Below are 15,119 nucleotides of genomic sequence, written 5' to 3' on the forward strand. Positions count from 1 at the left end.
GAGAGCAGGTAAACGGATTCTGCACAAAGACGTAAACACAGAGCGCCGACCCGACGCATCAGAATCAGCTTTCTCTTTCTTGGCTTTCTCACCCGACGGACACTACACGGACACGTCTCTCTCCAACCAAAATTCACTGAACCAGCAGCAAAAGAAGATCTAAACTACGCTTCACATTTGATAAATATTGTCGTGCTTCCACCACGATAAAATCACACTTCAGCACAGCTCTCTCTCTCTCTCTGTACTTCAAGAACAGTTTTCCCATCTCAAATCTTTGTTTTTCGGCGTTATTTATTTGCTTATATACCCACCAGTCTACTGTTGTTTACAGCACCAATGGCTAGGGATGGGTATCATTTCGGTTTTATCCGATACCGGTGCCAAACCGGTACTTTTAAAACGGTGCCGGTGCTTAAACGGTGCTCAAACCGGTCCTTAAAGAATGGAGAACACAAAATTGGTCCAAAAACCTCTCATGTTTAGCTGTTTTTTTGTAAAAAAAGATAACAATGTTAGCCTTTTCTGCAGCTCTAGGGGATTTATGGCATCACTCTTGGCTGGAAGCAGCTTAAACAATCGAAAAAACACAAACTTTGTCCAAAAACCTCTCATGTTTAACTGTTTTCCACTTTTTCTTTGGTCATTTTAGCCTTTTTGTCCAGGGTGAAGGGAGTATCTGCCATCAAACAAGAAGACAGCCGCATGTAACTACGACAGTGTTTGCTAGTTCACCTTACATACATTAATATAATAACGTGGTTAGCCTACTCAACGTAAATTACACACGAACAACATTAAGCTACTCACGCAGAGAAGAACGGCTGCTGCTGCCATCATCATCCTCATCATTTCTGCTACACTGGCAGGGCTAGGGGCCAGGACTCTCCTCTTCGGGTTTTTGGGGGATGTTGCTAACTCCGGGTCCGATAACAGGCACCACACCCGCAGTAGATGTGCTCGGTGTGAGGTCTCGCAGCAAGCTATCAAATACGGCGCATTTCTCGGCTTTTAAAAAGACGCTATGCGTCGCCAGGTGTTTCATCAGATTTGAGGTGTTACCTCCTTTGACAGTATCACAGTATCAGCTTAAAGCACTTGTTGCAGCTGCTGAGTTTGCTTATTTTGCTGTGAAGTACAGCCAGACTTTTCACCGCTTTGCCTTGGGCATTTTTAATCTGTAGCTCTGCTATAAAAGAACGTACGTACCTGGACCCGCCTACTATCCTCGAAACGTAAAATGATTGGCTAGAATCTAAAGTGTATCACAACTCAGGAAAAAAAGCACCGAAATAAAGCACCGAAATGTGCACTGCTTTTCGGTCTGGTTACTACCGTTTATGTCAGAACGATACCGGTACCCATCCCTACTAATGGCTGCTGTCTTTTTTTTTCTTTTTTTTTGTACTTAAATGTCCTCAGACAAGAAAGCCTAATTTCTGCTGTTCAATACTGTAGAAATTTATACTTTTTAAAATTATGCAGAATATTTTTAAGGTTATATGCTATAAAAAGCCAGGCCAGGAAAATCTCCTTCATGTTTTTATGTGTTTTATTCTCAGTTACTTTGACACAAAGGCATCTGCTGTGATGTTCACACCTCTGATAAAGTCTCACATGTATCAGTACTGATAAATGATCAGAATTATAAACAGCCTTTTTGTGTTGTTCTTGTTAGTAAATGGTAAATCGACCAATTCTTTTTTTCCAAAGGTTGATTCTGTTCATCTGGATGTAGCGTTTTCAGATTCTGAAGATTTACTTAACTGGCTGATTGAGAATGCATCAAGATATAGTGCTTTTCTACTCTGTCTGAGCACTCAACTTGTGCAGTCACCCAAACTCTTTTTTTTAGATTAGATAAACCTGCTCAACTTCTTGTTAATGCAAATATTTGAACAGCCAATCAAGTGGCAGCAGTTTAAGCATGCAGAGATGGTTGAAGTTCAAACCTAACATCAGAATGAGGAAGAAAGCTAGTCTGAGTAATACTCAACTATTTCAGAAACAGATCTGCTGGGATTTTCCTGCACAACAGTTTCCAGATTTTCAATAAAATCCAGTTTGTCTAGGCAAAAATGCCTTGTTTGTGCCAGAGGTCAGAGGGGAATGGCAGGTGAGTGTCTAAAATGTATCCATCAGTTTGTATCTCACGTTTTGTATCGGCCACAATTTCATTGTACATGTACAAAAAGAATAATTCAATTCAATTCAATTCAATTTTATTTATATAGCGCCAAATCACAACAAATGTCGCCTCAAGGCGCTTCATAGATACAGAGAAAAGCCCAACAATCATATGACCCCCTATGAGCAAGCACTTTGGCGACAGTGGGAAGGAAAAACTCCCTTTTAACAGGAAGAAACCTCCGGCAGAACCAGGCTCAGGGAGGGGCGGCCATCTGCTGCGACCGGTTGGGGTGAGAGAAGGAAGACAGGATAAAGACATGCTGTGGAAGAGAGACAGAGATTAATAACAGATACGATTCAATACAGAGAGGTCTGTTAATACATAGTGAGTGAGAAAGGTGACTGGAAAGGAAAAACTCAATGCATCATGGGAATCCCCCGGCAGCCTACATCTATTGCAGCATAACTAAGGGAGGATTCAGGGTCACCTGGTCCAGCCCTAACTATATGCTTTAGCAAAAAGGAAGGTTTTAAGCCTAATCTTAAAAGTAGAGATAGTGTCTGTCTCCTGAATCCAAACTGGAAGCTGGTTCCACAGAAGAGGGGCCTGAAAACTGAAGGCTCTCCCTCCCATTCTACTTTTAAATACTCTAGGAACAACAAGTAGGCCTGCAGAGCGAGAGCGAAGTGCTCTAATAGGGTGATATGGTACTACAAGGTCATTAAGATAAGATGGGGCCTGATTATTTAAGACCTTGTATGTGAGGAGCAGGATTTTGAATTCAATTCTGGATTTAACAGGAAGCCAATGAAGGGAAGCCAAAACAGGAGAAATATGCTCTCTCTTTCTAGTCCCTGTCAGTACTCTTGCTGCAGCATTTTGGATTAACTGAAGGCTTTTCAGTGAGTTTTTTGGACATCCTGATAATAATGAATTGCGGTAGTCTAGCCTGGAAGTAATAAATGCATGAACTAGTTTTTCAGCGTCACTCTGAGACAGGATATTTCTAATTTTAGAGATGTTGCGCAAATGGAAGAACGCAGTCTTACATATTTGTTTAATATGTGCGTTGAAGGACATATCCTGGTCAAAAATGACTCCAAGGTTCCTCACAGTGTTACTGGAGGCCAAGGTAATGCCATCCAGAGTAAGAATCTGGTTAGATACCATATTTCTAAGCTTTTCAGCGCCGAGTACAATGACCTCAGTTTTATCTGAGTTAAGAAGCAGAAAGTTAGTGGCCATCCAAGTCTTTATGTCTTTAAGACATTCCTGCAGTTTAACTAATTGGTGTGTGTTATCTGGCTTCATGGACAGATAGAGCTGGGTGTCATCTGCATAGCAGTGAAAATGTATGCTATGTCTTCTAATGATGCTGCCTAGGGGAAGCATGTATAATGTAAACAGAATTGGTCCTAGCACCGAACCCTGTGGAACTCCATAATTAACCTCAGTGTGTGAAGAGGACTCTCCATTTACATGCACAAATTGGAGTCTATTAGATAGATATGATACAAACCACTGCAGTGCAATACCTGTAATACCTACAGCATGTTCTAATCGCTCTAATAGAATATTATGGTCAAGGGCTATTTTATTCTGTTCTACTCTACTTAAAGCATTCTTCAGATAAAAGAATTAGCGAAAATATTCACACACTCGTACTCTGACTAATGCATCAGGGGGAACTCGAGGTTCTCGCCCAAGGATACTCTTACACACAAACATAAGGAGCGGGGATTCAATCTACCGAAATTCCAGTCGGTAGATGACCCATTCTGAGTCACAGCATCCCCAAACATAAGTGTTTGAATATAGCTCCTTCCTTCTTAGTACACCCTTTGCTGTGATGTGTGATGCTACATGTGCTGTAGATAGTGAAAGAACTGAGTGAGAGCACATTTTACCAAATTCATTTCTACATACCACAAGTATCAGCTAATATTTACTTATATGATCCAACCATTTCTACTTGTTGGTGGCACGATACACTCTGGCATCTCATGTCATGACGGTTTTTGGTAAAATTATTTTGAAACTTAATATGTGAGCAGAAACTATTAATGACATGTTCTGAAAAATATTCAGTTATGTTCCTGAGAATTGTACATTTGTGCTTTGTTACAACAGAAGACAAAACAAGGGACCTGAACCAGGACCAGGATAAGAAGCCATTACCACAACAGAATTTATGCAATGAAATGGGGTGCTATAGTCACAGAGGAGAGGAGGCAGAAAGAAGCACCATATCACAAGAGCTGCCTGCCTTGTTCAGCTTGGCTGCCCTCGCTGAGGTTGCAGCCATGGAAAATATTCACAGGTAGAGACCGGTTACCGTATGCATGGACTTGGCTTGTGATTGTTATTCTGTTATTCTTTTGCTAACACTTAAGGATTGTAATATACCAGAGATTAGTTAGGTTTTATTTATTGGGTCTTTTTTTTGGGGGGGGGGGGGGGGTATTCCTCACTCAAATGTTATAAATTTGACCATTTACAAAAATAGATAGCACTGCTAGCACCCTTACATACTGCTGTCTAGAATTTAGATATCTCATATGAACCATTCAGTTCAGTTCAGCTTTATTTATACGACGCATGCATATGACTTATTGCAACCCAGTATTTTTATTTTCATTTCTACTCTCTGATTCGGCTTTATGTCAAATGACTCTTTATTTGTGTTATTCGGCACTGCAATAACCAAGCTTGGACAGTTATAGCATTTTTAATACTCTTTCTTTTTATTGTATATTGTGTTATTTTGGTTTTATGACTGATTTCAAGAATTTCTTTCTGTCAAGAATGAAGACATGAAAAAAGGAAAGAAAAAAAATGCTATTCATATGTCATATAGTCTTTTAGACTATGGTGGAAATTCAGAGAACGTGAAAGAATTTCCAAGAACTTTGCATTAAAAGACAATGGGCCTAGTGCTTGAAAGCAAAACCTTTAAACTAGTTTGAAAAATGAAGCATACTCTTCAGTCTCTCTTACTGTCTTGTTTCAGAGGTCAGAGAGGCTTGGCTGAGAGTCAGAATAACGAACTTTCCCAGACTCCAGTTCTCATCTCCTGCGCTGATCAGTGAAACTCTTCTGCTGTTCTGAGAAGCCACAACATGAAGGTTTGCATTGGATCTCAACTTTCCTCTGTGGTAGCCCCACACTGAATGAAGACTTGATCGAGAAGCTTTGGACATATTCCACCTTCCACTTTGTGGTAAATTTCCTCGAAGGAGAAGGAGACCTCCTCCTCCTCCTCCTCTTCCTCCACCTCCTCGTTATCTCAGTGTTTCCCCTTAAACCTTCTTTTGGTTTGGGGGAAAGATGCCTTTCTTAAGTCCATACATCCCCACCCCCACTCCCAGATATGCTAATAGGGCCTTTGAAAGTATCAAGCTATCAACCAGTGCATGGCTTCTCTTATAGAGATGGATGTCATGGGTTTATTGTACATGTTTATCAAACAGAGGCCATTTTAAAGTTAAGGCATTTTAGATGGAAAGAAAAAAGAAACTGCATTTGTTTTAGAGACAAATCAGCTTTCTCTCATCTTTTATACCTCACACATACACCTGCTGAAGAGTTCCCTCCACCTCTGTTACAATACCTCTGCATTTAAATAGCTCTTAATCCCTTTTAGCTTCAACCCAAAATGGCTTAAACCAGGGTAACCAACCACGATTGGTAGACCATTACTAACTTAGTCTTACGGTGTACTCAAACACTGAAGAAATCTTGGTTGAGGTTTGGATATGTGTTAAATTGTGATGCTTTACTACAAAAGTATGTGGTAACCGCAAATAAATGTGTTATAGCCTGAATCTGAAAAGTAGACCTGTGCATCACTTGCATATAAACAAGGAGCCCTGTCTAATTTCTAGCAGTAGAATCACAGTGTGGCTGTGAGGCTTGTGGGGGAAAAAAACACATTTTTGTGATGGGGAGATTGAGGAAAAGTGCTTAAACTATAGTCTTAACCCTCCCACCTACACCCTCTTTGCCACCAGAAAGCCCTCAAGCAGCTTCTTGCTCAGTGTCCCAAAGTCAGTGCAAACATTTCTGAAAAGTGAATGCAGTTTTTGTCAATACTTGATCTTATTGCAGTTTGCGTAGCAGTTAGAAAGGTTAATTTATGTGTATGTCTTACTTCATGAAAGAGGTGTTTTGCTTGTTTATACCATAAAAATAGACTAATCATAAGTTTAAGTTTAAATTGCTCATGTAACGGGGTAATAAAATGCATCATCTCCACCAGAGGCAGTGTTCTCACTTGAGTCAATAGTATCTTTAACACCCTCAGGACCTGGCTAAAACCAGCCACAATTTCAACATAGATGAGAGGAGTCTCAGTGGAATATATGTATGTGTGTGTGTATATATATTCCACTGAGCAACTGAGGAATATATATATATATATATATATATATATATATATTCCACTGGGACTCCTGTCATGTATGTACCACGAGGAGCCTTTTGTTCCTCTTTGGAGACCAATACTTAGATTCAGTCACATTTAATAACTTTTATAGCTTTTAGCTTTCTATTTGATCGTTCTTTTTTGGGTGTGTGTTTATGATATTCTTTCAACTAGGTCCCTTAAGAACTTCACTGTTTTTCCTGAGGTGAAGTTTACTGGATTAGGACTGTTGTTAAAAAAAAAAAAAATTAAGCTCACAGATGACAAATGTGTCTCTACTGTGATAAACAGGGAGGCACCAAAAAATGCACTGTCTTCAAATAATGAGGTGTCTTTCAGTGCTTTCAGACACTTAATGACAGGAGACAGAAATATTGTAATATTGGATCTCAGAGAAGTCATTTTTTTCTAAATCAAATACATTATTTCAGAGTCATTCATATCTTATATAGGCCTTACAATGCAAATACTCCTGTACATGCAAGTCTTTAATTCATCTAAGAACTTGTTTTATTTTAAAAAAAAGTTAAAGGAACCCCAAAATGCTTTATGATAATCCTAAGAATGGATGTATGTATTTTTTTTTTCTGATATAAAAGAAAGTTACATTTCTGTCACTTGGTACAATGGTAAACTGTATAGTTCTTCCACTGGTGGAAATCAGTGTAGTTCTTTGTAAAGACAAAGAAGTTGTCTTCCCCCAGACCACACAGAGGAAAAAAAAAGAGAGACAGATACTAGCTTGTAGCAAGTGAGTATGTTGACATTTGCCAAAGAAGGGAAAGGTATATTCAGCCACAAATCCTGCTTTTTTTTTTTTTTTTTTTTTGGGGGGGGGGGGGGGGGGTGCTCTAGATTGTTTCTTTTCGTTTGTTTTTTGTTTTTTAGGTATTTAAATATTCAGGTAACATTATCAGCACAATTCATCCTGTGTGGGATACAGAGTTGGAATTAAGTGCAACAAAAAGGCACCACTAAATGCCTGTATATATTCAGTATTTGCACCTTATGACCCAAGGCAAAATGGTCATGGTCTTGGAAGCATATATAAATTTTACCCACTCTGTGGAAATTATGCATTTTAATGATATATGTATACAGTGTCATGGAAAAGTATTTGCCACCTTGCTAATTTCTTTGTTTCTTTGCCTGTTTGTGAAACACAGAGGTTTGAGAGCATTAAACAAAACGAATATTAGACAAAGATCCAAGTATCACCCCTGGTGGCAAGAACTCATACACTGCACTCAGTCATCTCTGATAACTGGTGATTTTTTCCATAGTGCTGTGGAGAAATTTTGTTACATTCTTCTTTGCAGAATTGATTTAAATCTGCCACACTGGAGGGTTTTAAGAATGAAAAACCTTTGACTAGGCCACACCAAACCCCTCACAGGTGGACTTTCTAGTGTGGTCTCTGGTAAGTCCAAATTCTCCTTCAGGATTTTCTAGTAGAGAGCAGAATTAATAGTTTAAACAATCATGCAAAGTCATTTGGGTCCCAGACCTCACACTACCATCATACTGTTTAACTGTTGGTATGATGTACTTTTTATGAAATGCTATTTTGGTTTTATGTTAAATGTTACGAAATGTATCATATCCAAAAGAGTTCAACTTTTCCCTCGTCAGTCCATAGAGTATTTTTACCAAAATTCTTGGATCATCAAATTGGAGTTTTTTTGTTTATTTGTTTTTTGACAGCAGTGGCTTTGACCTTGGGTCTCTTCCATAGATATCCCTTATTGTTGAATCATGAACACTGCTTCATAACTGAGGCAAGTGAGCCTTGCAGTTCTTTACAAGTTGTTCAGTGTACTCTTGCAGTAATTTTGGTAGGCTGGCCACTCCTGAAAAAGAATCCCACTGTTCCAGGTTTTCTCCATTTGGATGATGGCACTCGTTGTGGTTCGCTGGAGTCTCAAAGCCATAGAAATCCTTTCCAGTCTGATAGATGTCATCTTTTTCTTTAAGTTATGGAATGATGTTTAGCCTACTTTTCTTTGTCAGACAGGTTCTGTTTAAGTAATGTCTTAATTCAGCAGGTCTGGCAGGAGTGTGGATAGTGAAAGTGAACTCGGGTTTCTAAAAATGTGGTTCATCACAATTTATTATGTAACATGTTGGGGCAAATACTTTTTCAAGGCACTATGTGTGTGTGTCAGTAACAAAACCACACATCTACAATACAGCCATAATTTTGTCATTTTCCCTCACTTTTTCTACCTAGAAAATGCTTCTATAATGTTGAATTCCTATATTAATGACCTAAATGATTATAATACCCTTTTGTGTTAGCACTGTCTTCTTGAATGTAATCATTTTGTACCTGTATTTTTCTAATTCAGTCTTGATTGTACTGTATTGTATGCTATGATGGTATACTGTTTCTAAGGTACATAGTTGTTACAACCAACAGTTCTCATGACAGAAAAGCTGCTGCACCTTATAGTCACTGGAAATGTGGGGCAGTTTTAAGTCCAAAGGACTGTCATGTCACCATCCATAAGACTGATAAAAGAAAGATTTGTGCATATTAAGTGGTTGGAAAATCTCTTTCCCCGGTTTGTTACTTTTTTCCTTTGCAGTAAAAGTAAAAGTCTGTTCAGAAGAGTTCAACTGGGACATTTCTGCAATCACAACAATGAAATGCTTGAGTCCCGGTTTATTTATTACTGCTCCTTTTTATAGTTTTAGTCAAATAAAAAAACAAACAAACAGTGAAATATAGAAATGAATATGCATCTGTTTATACATGCACATGTATAAGGTTATTTACCCTTTACTGGATGTAGATCATGACTTTTTTGTGATGAAGAGATTGTCGGATCTTCTAAGTATCTTTCCTCCAATAGGGTTGTATATCATGTGCTTACTCTAATTTATGTTACTGTAATCATTATGAAACGTCTGTTTTTGATTGTTAAAGCCCAGTTGTTACATGCAGCCTTGCCTTACTGGAACCCCTGCTTAGTGTGGGATCCCTTAGCCACCCGACCTTCCATACCCCACATCGTCCTAAACTATGTCATGACACTGTTTGCTGATGCAACTGTTATTCCTTTGACACTTTCTTCTGACGCAACTTTTGCTTCTTGAACACCTATTAAAATAACATCTACTACATCTGTGTGGAATAAGTGTTTTTATATACATTTTTCCATTGCCTTATTATATTTATAATGAACAGCTAGTGCCCTGTTGTGTGTGTGTGTGTGTGTGTGTGTGTGTACACAAACATAAATAAATATACCAAAAAAATAGTTGATAACTGTACATGGACCACAGCACAATCACCATAGTAACATTGTTGTTTAAAACAGATCTGACCTCTAAAGGTGTCCTGTGGAATCTGCCAATATGGCGAGAGCAGCAGGTTCTTTAAGTCATGCAAGTTGAGAGGAGGGGACTCCATTGATCAGACTTGGGATTTGGGAGGATTATCCATTTGAAAGAGGCCACTGCCACGAAGGGGTGTACATGGTCTGCAGTAATGTTCAGGTATGTGCTATGTCTAGAAATGACATCCACGTGAAGTCCAGGACCCAGGGTTCCTCAGGAGAATTTTGCCCAGAGTGTCACACAGCTGTGGATCAGTCCCCATCTTCTCTGGTCTGCATGCCAAATATCCTTGGGCAAGATACTAATCCCATGCATGTCAATGTTAGATAAAAAGCACTTACATAGCAGAGCATAGAAAAAAGTGCTTGTGCGAATGGGTGAACGAACCAAGTTGTGTAAAGCGCTCAGAGTAGAAAGGCGCTATATAAGAACCAGTCCATTTACCATCTCTTCCACAGATAAATGCTGCACATGCATCTGTCTGTCCTCATCACGTAAAAGAAACCGTGATTCACCAGATCAGACTACCTTCTTCCAGCGCTCCAAGGTCAAGTTTTGGTGCTCACATGCAAAGGGACTCTGACTGACCTGTGACTTTGCAATCCCATACAAAGCAACCTGTGGTGCATTGTGTTTGGACTCTTATATGAAAACCTTTTCTGCTATTTCTGTTACATTAGCTCTTTTTTTTTTTTTAATATTGTACCACATGGGCCAGCCTTTGTTCCCTGCGCCAATCAATGAGCATTGGGCGCCTATGTCCCTGTCACTGGTTTACTGGTAGCCCTTCCTTGGACCACTTTTGGTTGGTACTCACCGTTGCAAGATGTTTTTTAAAACACAAGTTTAATTTGGTCTTGCATTCTTTTAGTTTCTTCTCCACATTCAATGGCTGATTTTGTTTTAGGTACCTTTGTAAGATATCAAATATTCTATTTGTAATTAAACAAGAATATGTCAAATATCTCTTTATTGTGTATCATGTACAAAAAGAATTCACTTTTTTAATAGGACTGGAATTCAATTTCCAATATTTTTGGAAGATTACATTGGCCTCCAGCAACACTGTGAAGAATGCTGGAGTTGTTTTTGATCAGGATATTTCCTTCAATGCACATATTACACAAATATGCAGGACTGCTTTCTTCCATTTCCACAATATCTCCAAAATTAGAAACATTCTGTCTCTAAGTCAGTGGTTCCCAAACTTTTTTTGCTGGGCCCCCCTTGTTTTACAAGAAAAATGTTCGCGCCCCCCCTCGCGCGCGCGCGCACGCACGCAAGAACACATCCTCCAACCACACACACCCATATTTTGCTCCATTGCGGTTTATTTCACACCTCAAACATTTAGTAAACAATTAAGCAAATACAAGTAATATGCAGGTAGCAAGAAAATAAACTAATAAAGTCTTTTATGCTACGTCGGCACCTACACGGGTATTTTTGAAAACGCAGCTGTTTCGTCCACGCGTAAACGGCGTTTCGAATCACCGAGAATGGAGATTTTTTAAAACTCCTTTTTTGCGTTCATGTGTGGACGAGGAATATAGAGTTCGTCATGCAACGTCAAAGGTATGTGCCTTTTTCACGTCACGCTGTGCGCCACGTTATTGTTTACATGAGATGAATTGCAGAATGGCAGATAGAGACGAAATACTGTTAATCTGACTATCTGCAGGTTTTACACGCTTACATATACACGCAGTTACTGTCCCTCCATTTAGAAAGGCAGAGGCATCACGGTGTAATTATTTTACATGTAGTTGTTTTTTTTCCCTGTGTAATAATATTCAACATTGCTATCAATACATTTTTCAAAAAATCCCTCTGCAAAATGGGTTCAAAAACATAAACAACTGTTGGATGCGGTTTGTCCGTGATTTGAACCGGGGGAACAAATCGTGGCAGGATCAGCCTGATATTATTTGTATCCCACTGTAACTTTACTGTATAAAGAGCTAACATCTCCAACATGTCAGGAGTAGTTAGTCATTACAACAAGTGTTTGTGAACTACAAATCAAGAATGTGGGATACTGTTTGTCCGTGATTTAAACAGCCCAGCGCTGCTCCCGACAAAGGGAAAACCAATCCTGCAGGGAGACCTACCTCGGCACTTGTGCAGGTGAAATCAAAGGGAAGATTTGCTTCACCATATTTTCTAGTCTTTGGCTTAGAATGAAGTTGGTTTGGAAACATATTCAGCGATGCTTCATCTCCAGCTTTGCGTTTGTGTGGGCGCCCCATGCTAGCAGTGTCCAAGCGTTGTTTTTGTTTTTTCCCTTTTCATGCCGCGCCCCCCCTGCAATGGCTCTGCGCCCCCCCTAGGGGGCGGGCCCCACACTTTGGGAACGTCTGCTCTAAGTAATGCTAAAAACTAGTTCATGGAACTATTACTTCTGGGACTTCTGTAATTCATTATTATCAGTCAGATTATCAGATTATTCCTTGTCCTTAAACTCCCTGATCCAAAATGTTGCAGTAAGAATCCCTGGCATTGGCACTTGCATGCTCACTCAGCCCCATTTATCTCAAAGACCTTATAGTACCCTATCAATAGAGCACTTCACTCTTCAGATTACCGGCTTACTTGGTAAATAGACTGATTCTTATATAGCACTTTTCTACTATCCTAGAGTATGCTAACTGCTTGTGACTTTACTTGTGGCATTTAAAAGTAGAATGGGAAGCAAAGCTTTCAGGCCCCTCTTCTGTGGAGCCAGCTTCCAATTTGGATTCAGGAGACAGACACTATCTCTACTTTTAAGATTAGGCTTAGTGGCGCAAAGGTCAGCACTTTATGAAATAGTCCATCTGTCACAAACAACCTTGCCAAAGTCACTTAAACCACTTTTCTTCCTCATTCTGAGGTTCGATTTGAACTTAAACAGGTTTTTTCAACATTCCTAAATACACTAAGGTACTGTGACTTGATTGGTTGATTAGATATTTTTGTAGGATCTGCTAAACAGGTGTACCTAACAAAGCCCCAGTAACCCCCCTCTCACCTTCATCTGTACCATATATAACTGTAAACTGTATAACCGCTGCCATAGCTGGACTGGCCATCGGGCATACCGGGCATCTGCCCGGTGGGCTGATGGTGATTTTTTGTTTTTAATGGGCCGACGGTTTTTTTGTTTGTTTGTTTGTTTGTTTGTTTGTTTGTAACGGTATAAACAATGAAAGGTGGTGGATTGGCCAAATGGTCATGATCGACTCTGGGCTGGACCAGTTACAGAGGTCGAACGTTAAAGTTCCGTATTTAGGTGTAAAGGAACGTCATTTGTCCCGAACTTCAGCAAAAAATAAAAAAAGACACAAAGCTGGAGTTATTCTGTCTTTACGCTGCATAGCTGCCTCTTCTCTCATTCTCTCCCCCTCCAGCTCCTGTTGCTACTTCAATCATGAAACTGATCAATGATCAGCTGATCGGCTTTGCTGTCCTAAGTCCCGTCTCTTTTGTTTATCCCCCACTTTGCGCCAAAAAGACGAAACCAGCGGATGTCGCACTAAACAACAGCAACACGTTTAAGCTTGATAAGCTGTTGTTATAATTTATTTATTTATTTACTTTCTAGTATCAGCTGATGTTTGCTGGAGCCACAGCCATATACTTTTCTTTCTTATTCTCATTTAAAATGTCTAGGTTTTAATAAATACAACTGAATCTTACAACCAAAGTGGTCATCTGATGTAAAATATATAAAAATTCATTATTGTATACAGTGTTGGGAAGGTTACTTTTAAAATGTATTCCATTACAGATTACAGAATACATGCCCCAAAATGTATTCTGTAACGTATTCCGTTACGTTACTCAATGGGAGTAACGTATTCTGAATACTTTGGATTACTTAATATATTATCATGCTGTTTACAACTACATGAATGTACTATTGCTGTGATTTATTACTGTTACTGAAGGTCCGCGGCTCCGAACCGTAGTAAAGGGACCTCTGGCTAATACGTCGGGTTCTGTGTCGGCTCGTAGCTGAAAACTAGCTTTACTTTGTTGTCTGGGTCAACTTTGCTAGCGAGAGACAGAGAGAGGCGTTGAAAGGCTGCTCCAACGGAACTTATTGTTTTGGAGGAAAACACGAACACGGTGTACAGTCGAGTCTTAATAGCTTACTTACAACTGGACTCGTCAGGCTCTCTTCTTGGCTGCAGTGGTTATTATTATATTTACATGCTTCCAGCTCCCGTTTTTGCTCGATGACAGCTCGTACTTTTCCTTTTTCTCCCTCCCTCGCTCACAGACACATAACGTGTATGGCAGTCCATTCTCCCTGCAGCACGGACTACACTGCCTATGATGCTACATTCTTCAGAGCTATACCTGTAGCATTCTGCCTGTTAGCTTAGCACAACAACAACAGGCGCTCTCTCACCCAGGAAACACGCAGAGAGAGAGCGTCACCCTGTAACCATGGCAACCGCAACACTGCCGCCTGGAACAACAGAACGTAGCTGTCAAACAAAACCCAAACAGTCCTGACCCGCCACAATATGAAACAGGGAAGTACCGCCGTGTAATCCATTTATTTCAACAAAGTAACTGTATTCTAAATACCACCTTTTTAAACGGTAACTGTAACGGAATACAGTTACTCATATTTTGTATTTTAAATACGTAACGGCGGTACATGTATTCCGTTACTCCCCAACACTGTTATATATAGTAAATATTAAGTCTAATATATGCCCTAATAAGCTATAGTACCATGCGTGCAGTCTGCAATTCTGTTGCAGAAAGATATTGAATCTATTTAATTACTGTAGAAGAATAACTGGTTTCTGTGCATTTGTTTTACCCTGGCAATAAATTAAAGTCGATTACGTCGATTAAGCATCATGAGGCGGAGGGTGGGGTTGGTCCCCTATTTATTTGCTGGGAGTTGGCAACCCTGCTAGTTAGGTATATGTAATTATTGATTAGGTTGTTTGTTATTTCTGGTAAGTACTTTTTAAAATACCAGAATAGGGAGGATGGTGTAGGTTTAAGTTTATTCGATTGATACATATATACCAACAAGACAGTGTACACTGTCACAACAGCATTTGTTTTCATTCAAAGGCTTTATGGCTTTTCCTATAATACCTGGTGGGCCGTTCTCTAGTCAAAATGCCCGGGCTGATTTTTTTTGTCCCAGTCCAGTCCTGACCGCTGCTATATAAACAAATACACACATTTTTTCTCTGCAGGCCTGCCTCATGC

The 15,119-nt window shown here is 39.6% G+C and overlaps 2 protein-coding genes across 9 annotated transcripts in view; both read left to right on the forward strand.

The window, feature by feature from the left end:
* The window catches only part of alcama (activated leukocyte cell adhesion molecule a), a 334,175-nt gene extending 329,920 nt beyond the window's left edge, over nucleotides 1-4,255 (forward strand). The window contains exon 16 of the transcript XR_014876328.1: nucleotides 2,658-4,255. The gene's annotated coding sequence lies outside the window, so the exon portion shown is untranslated. The remainder of the gene's footprint in view (nucleotides 1-2,657) is intronic.
* Nucleotides 1-9,678, forward strand: part of bbx (BBX high mobility group box domain containing) — a 36,241-nt gene extending 26,563 nt beyond the window's left edge. For all 8 annotated transcript variants that reach the window (XM_085173839.1, XM_085173836.1, XM_085173837.1 and 5 more), the window contains 2 exons: nucleotides 4,262-4,451; nucleotides 5,142-9,678. In XM_085173839.1, coding sequence (XP_085029965.1) covers nucleotides 4,262-4,451; nucleotides 5,142-5,220 — 269 coding nt within the window. In that variant the 3' untranslated portion in view covers nucleotides 5,221-9,678. The remainder of the gene's footprint in view (nucleotides 1-4,261; nucleotides 4,452-5,141) is intronic.
* The last annotated feature ends 5,441 nt before the right edge of the window (nucleotides 9,679-15,119 follow it).

This window comes from Neolamprologus multifasciatus, chromosome 10 (assembly GCF_963576455.1).
Source record: "Neolamprologus multifasciatus chromosome 10, fNeoMul1.2, whole genome shotgun sequence".
Classification (NCBI taxonomy): domain Eukaryota; kingdom Metazoa; phylum Chordata; class Actinopteri; order Cichliformes; family Cichlidae; genus Neolamprologus; species Neolamprologus multifasciatus.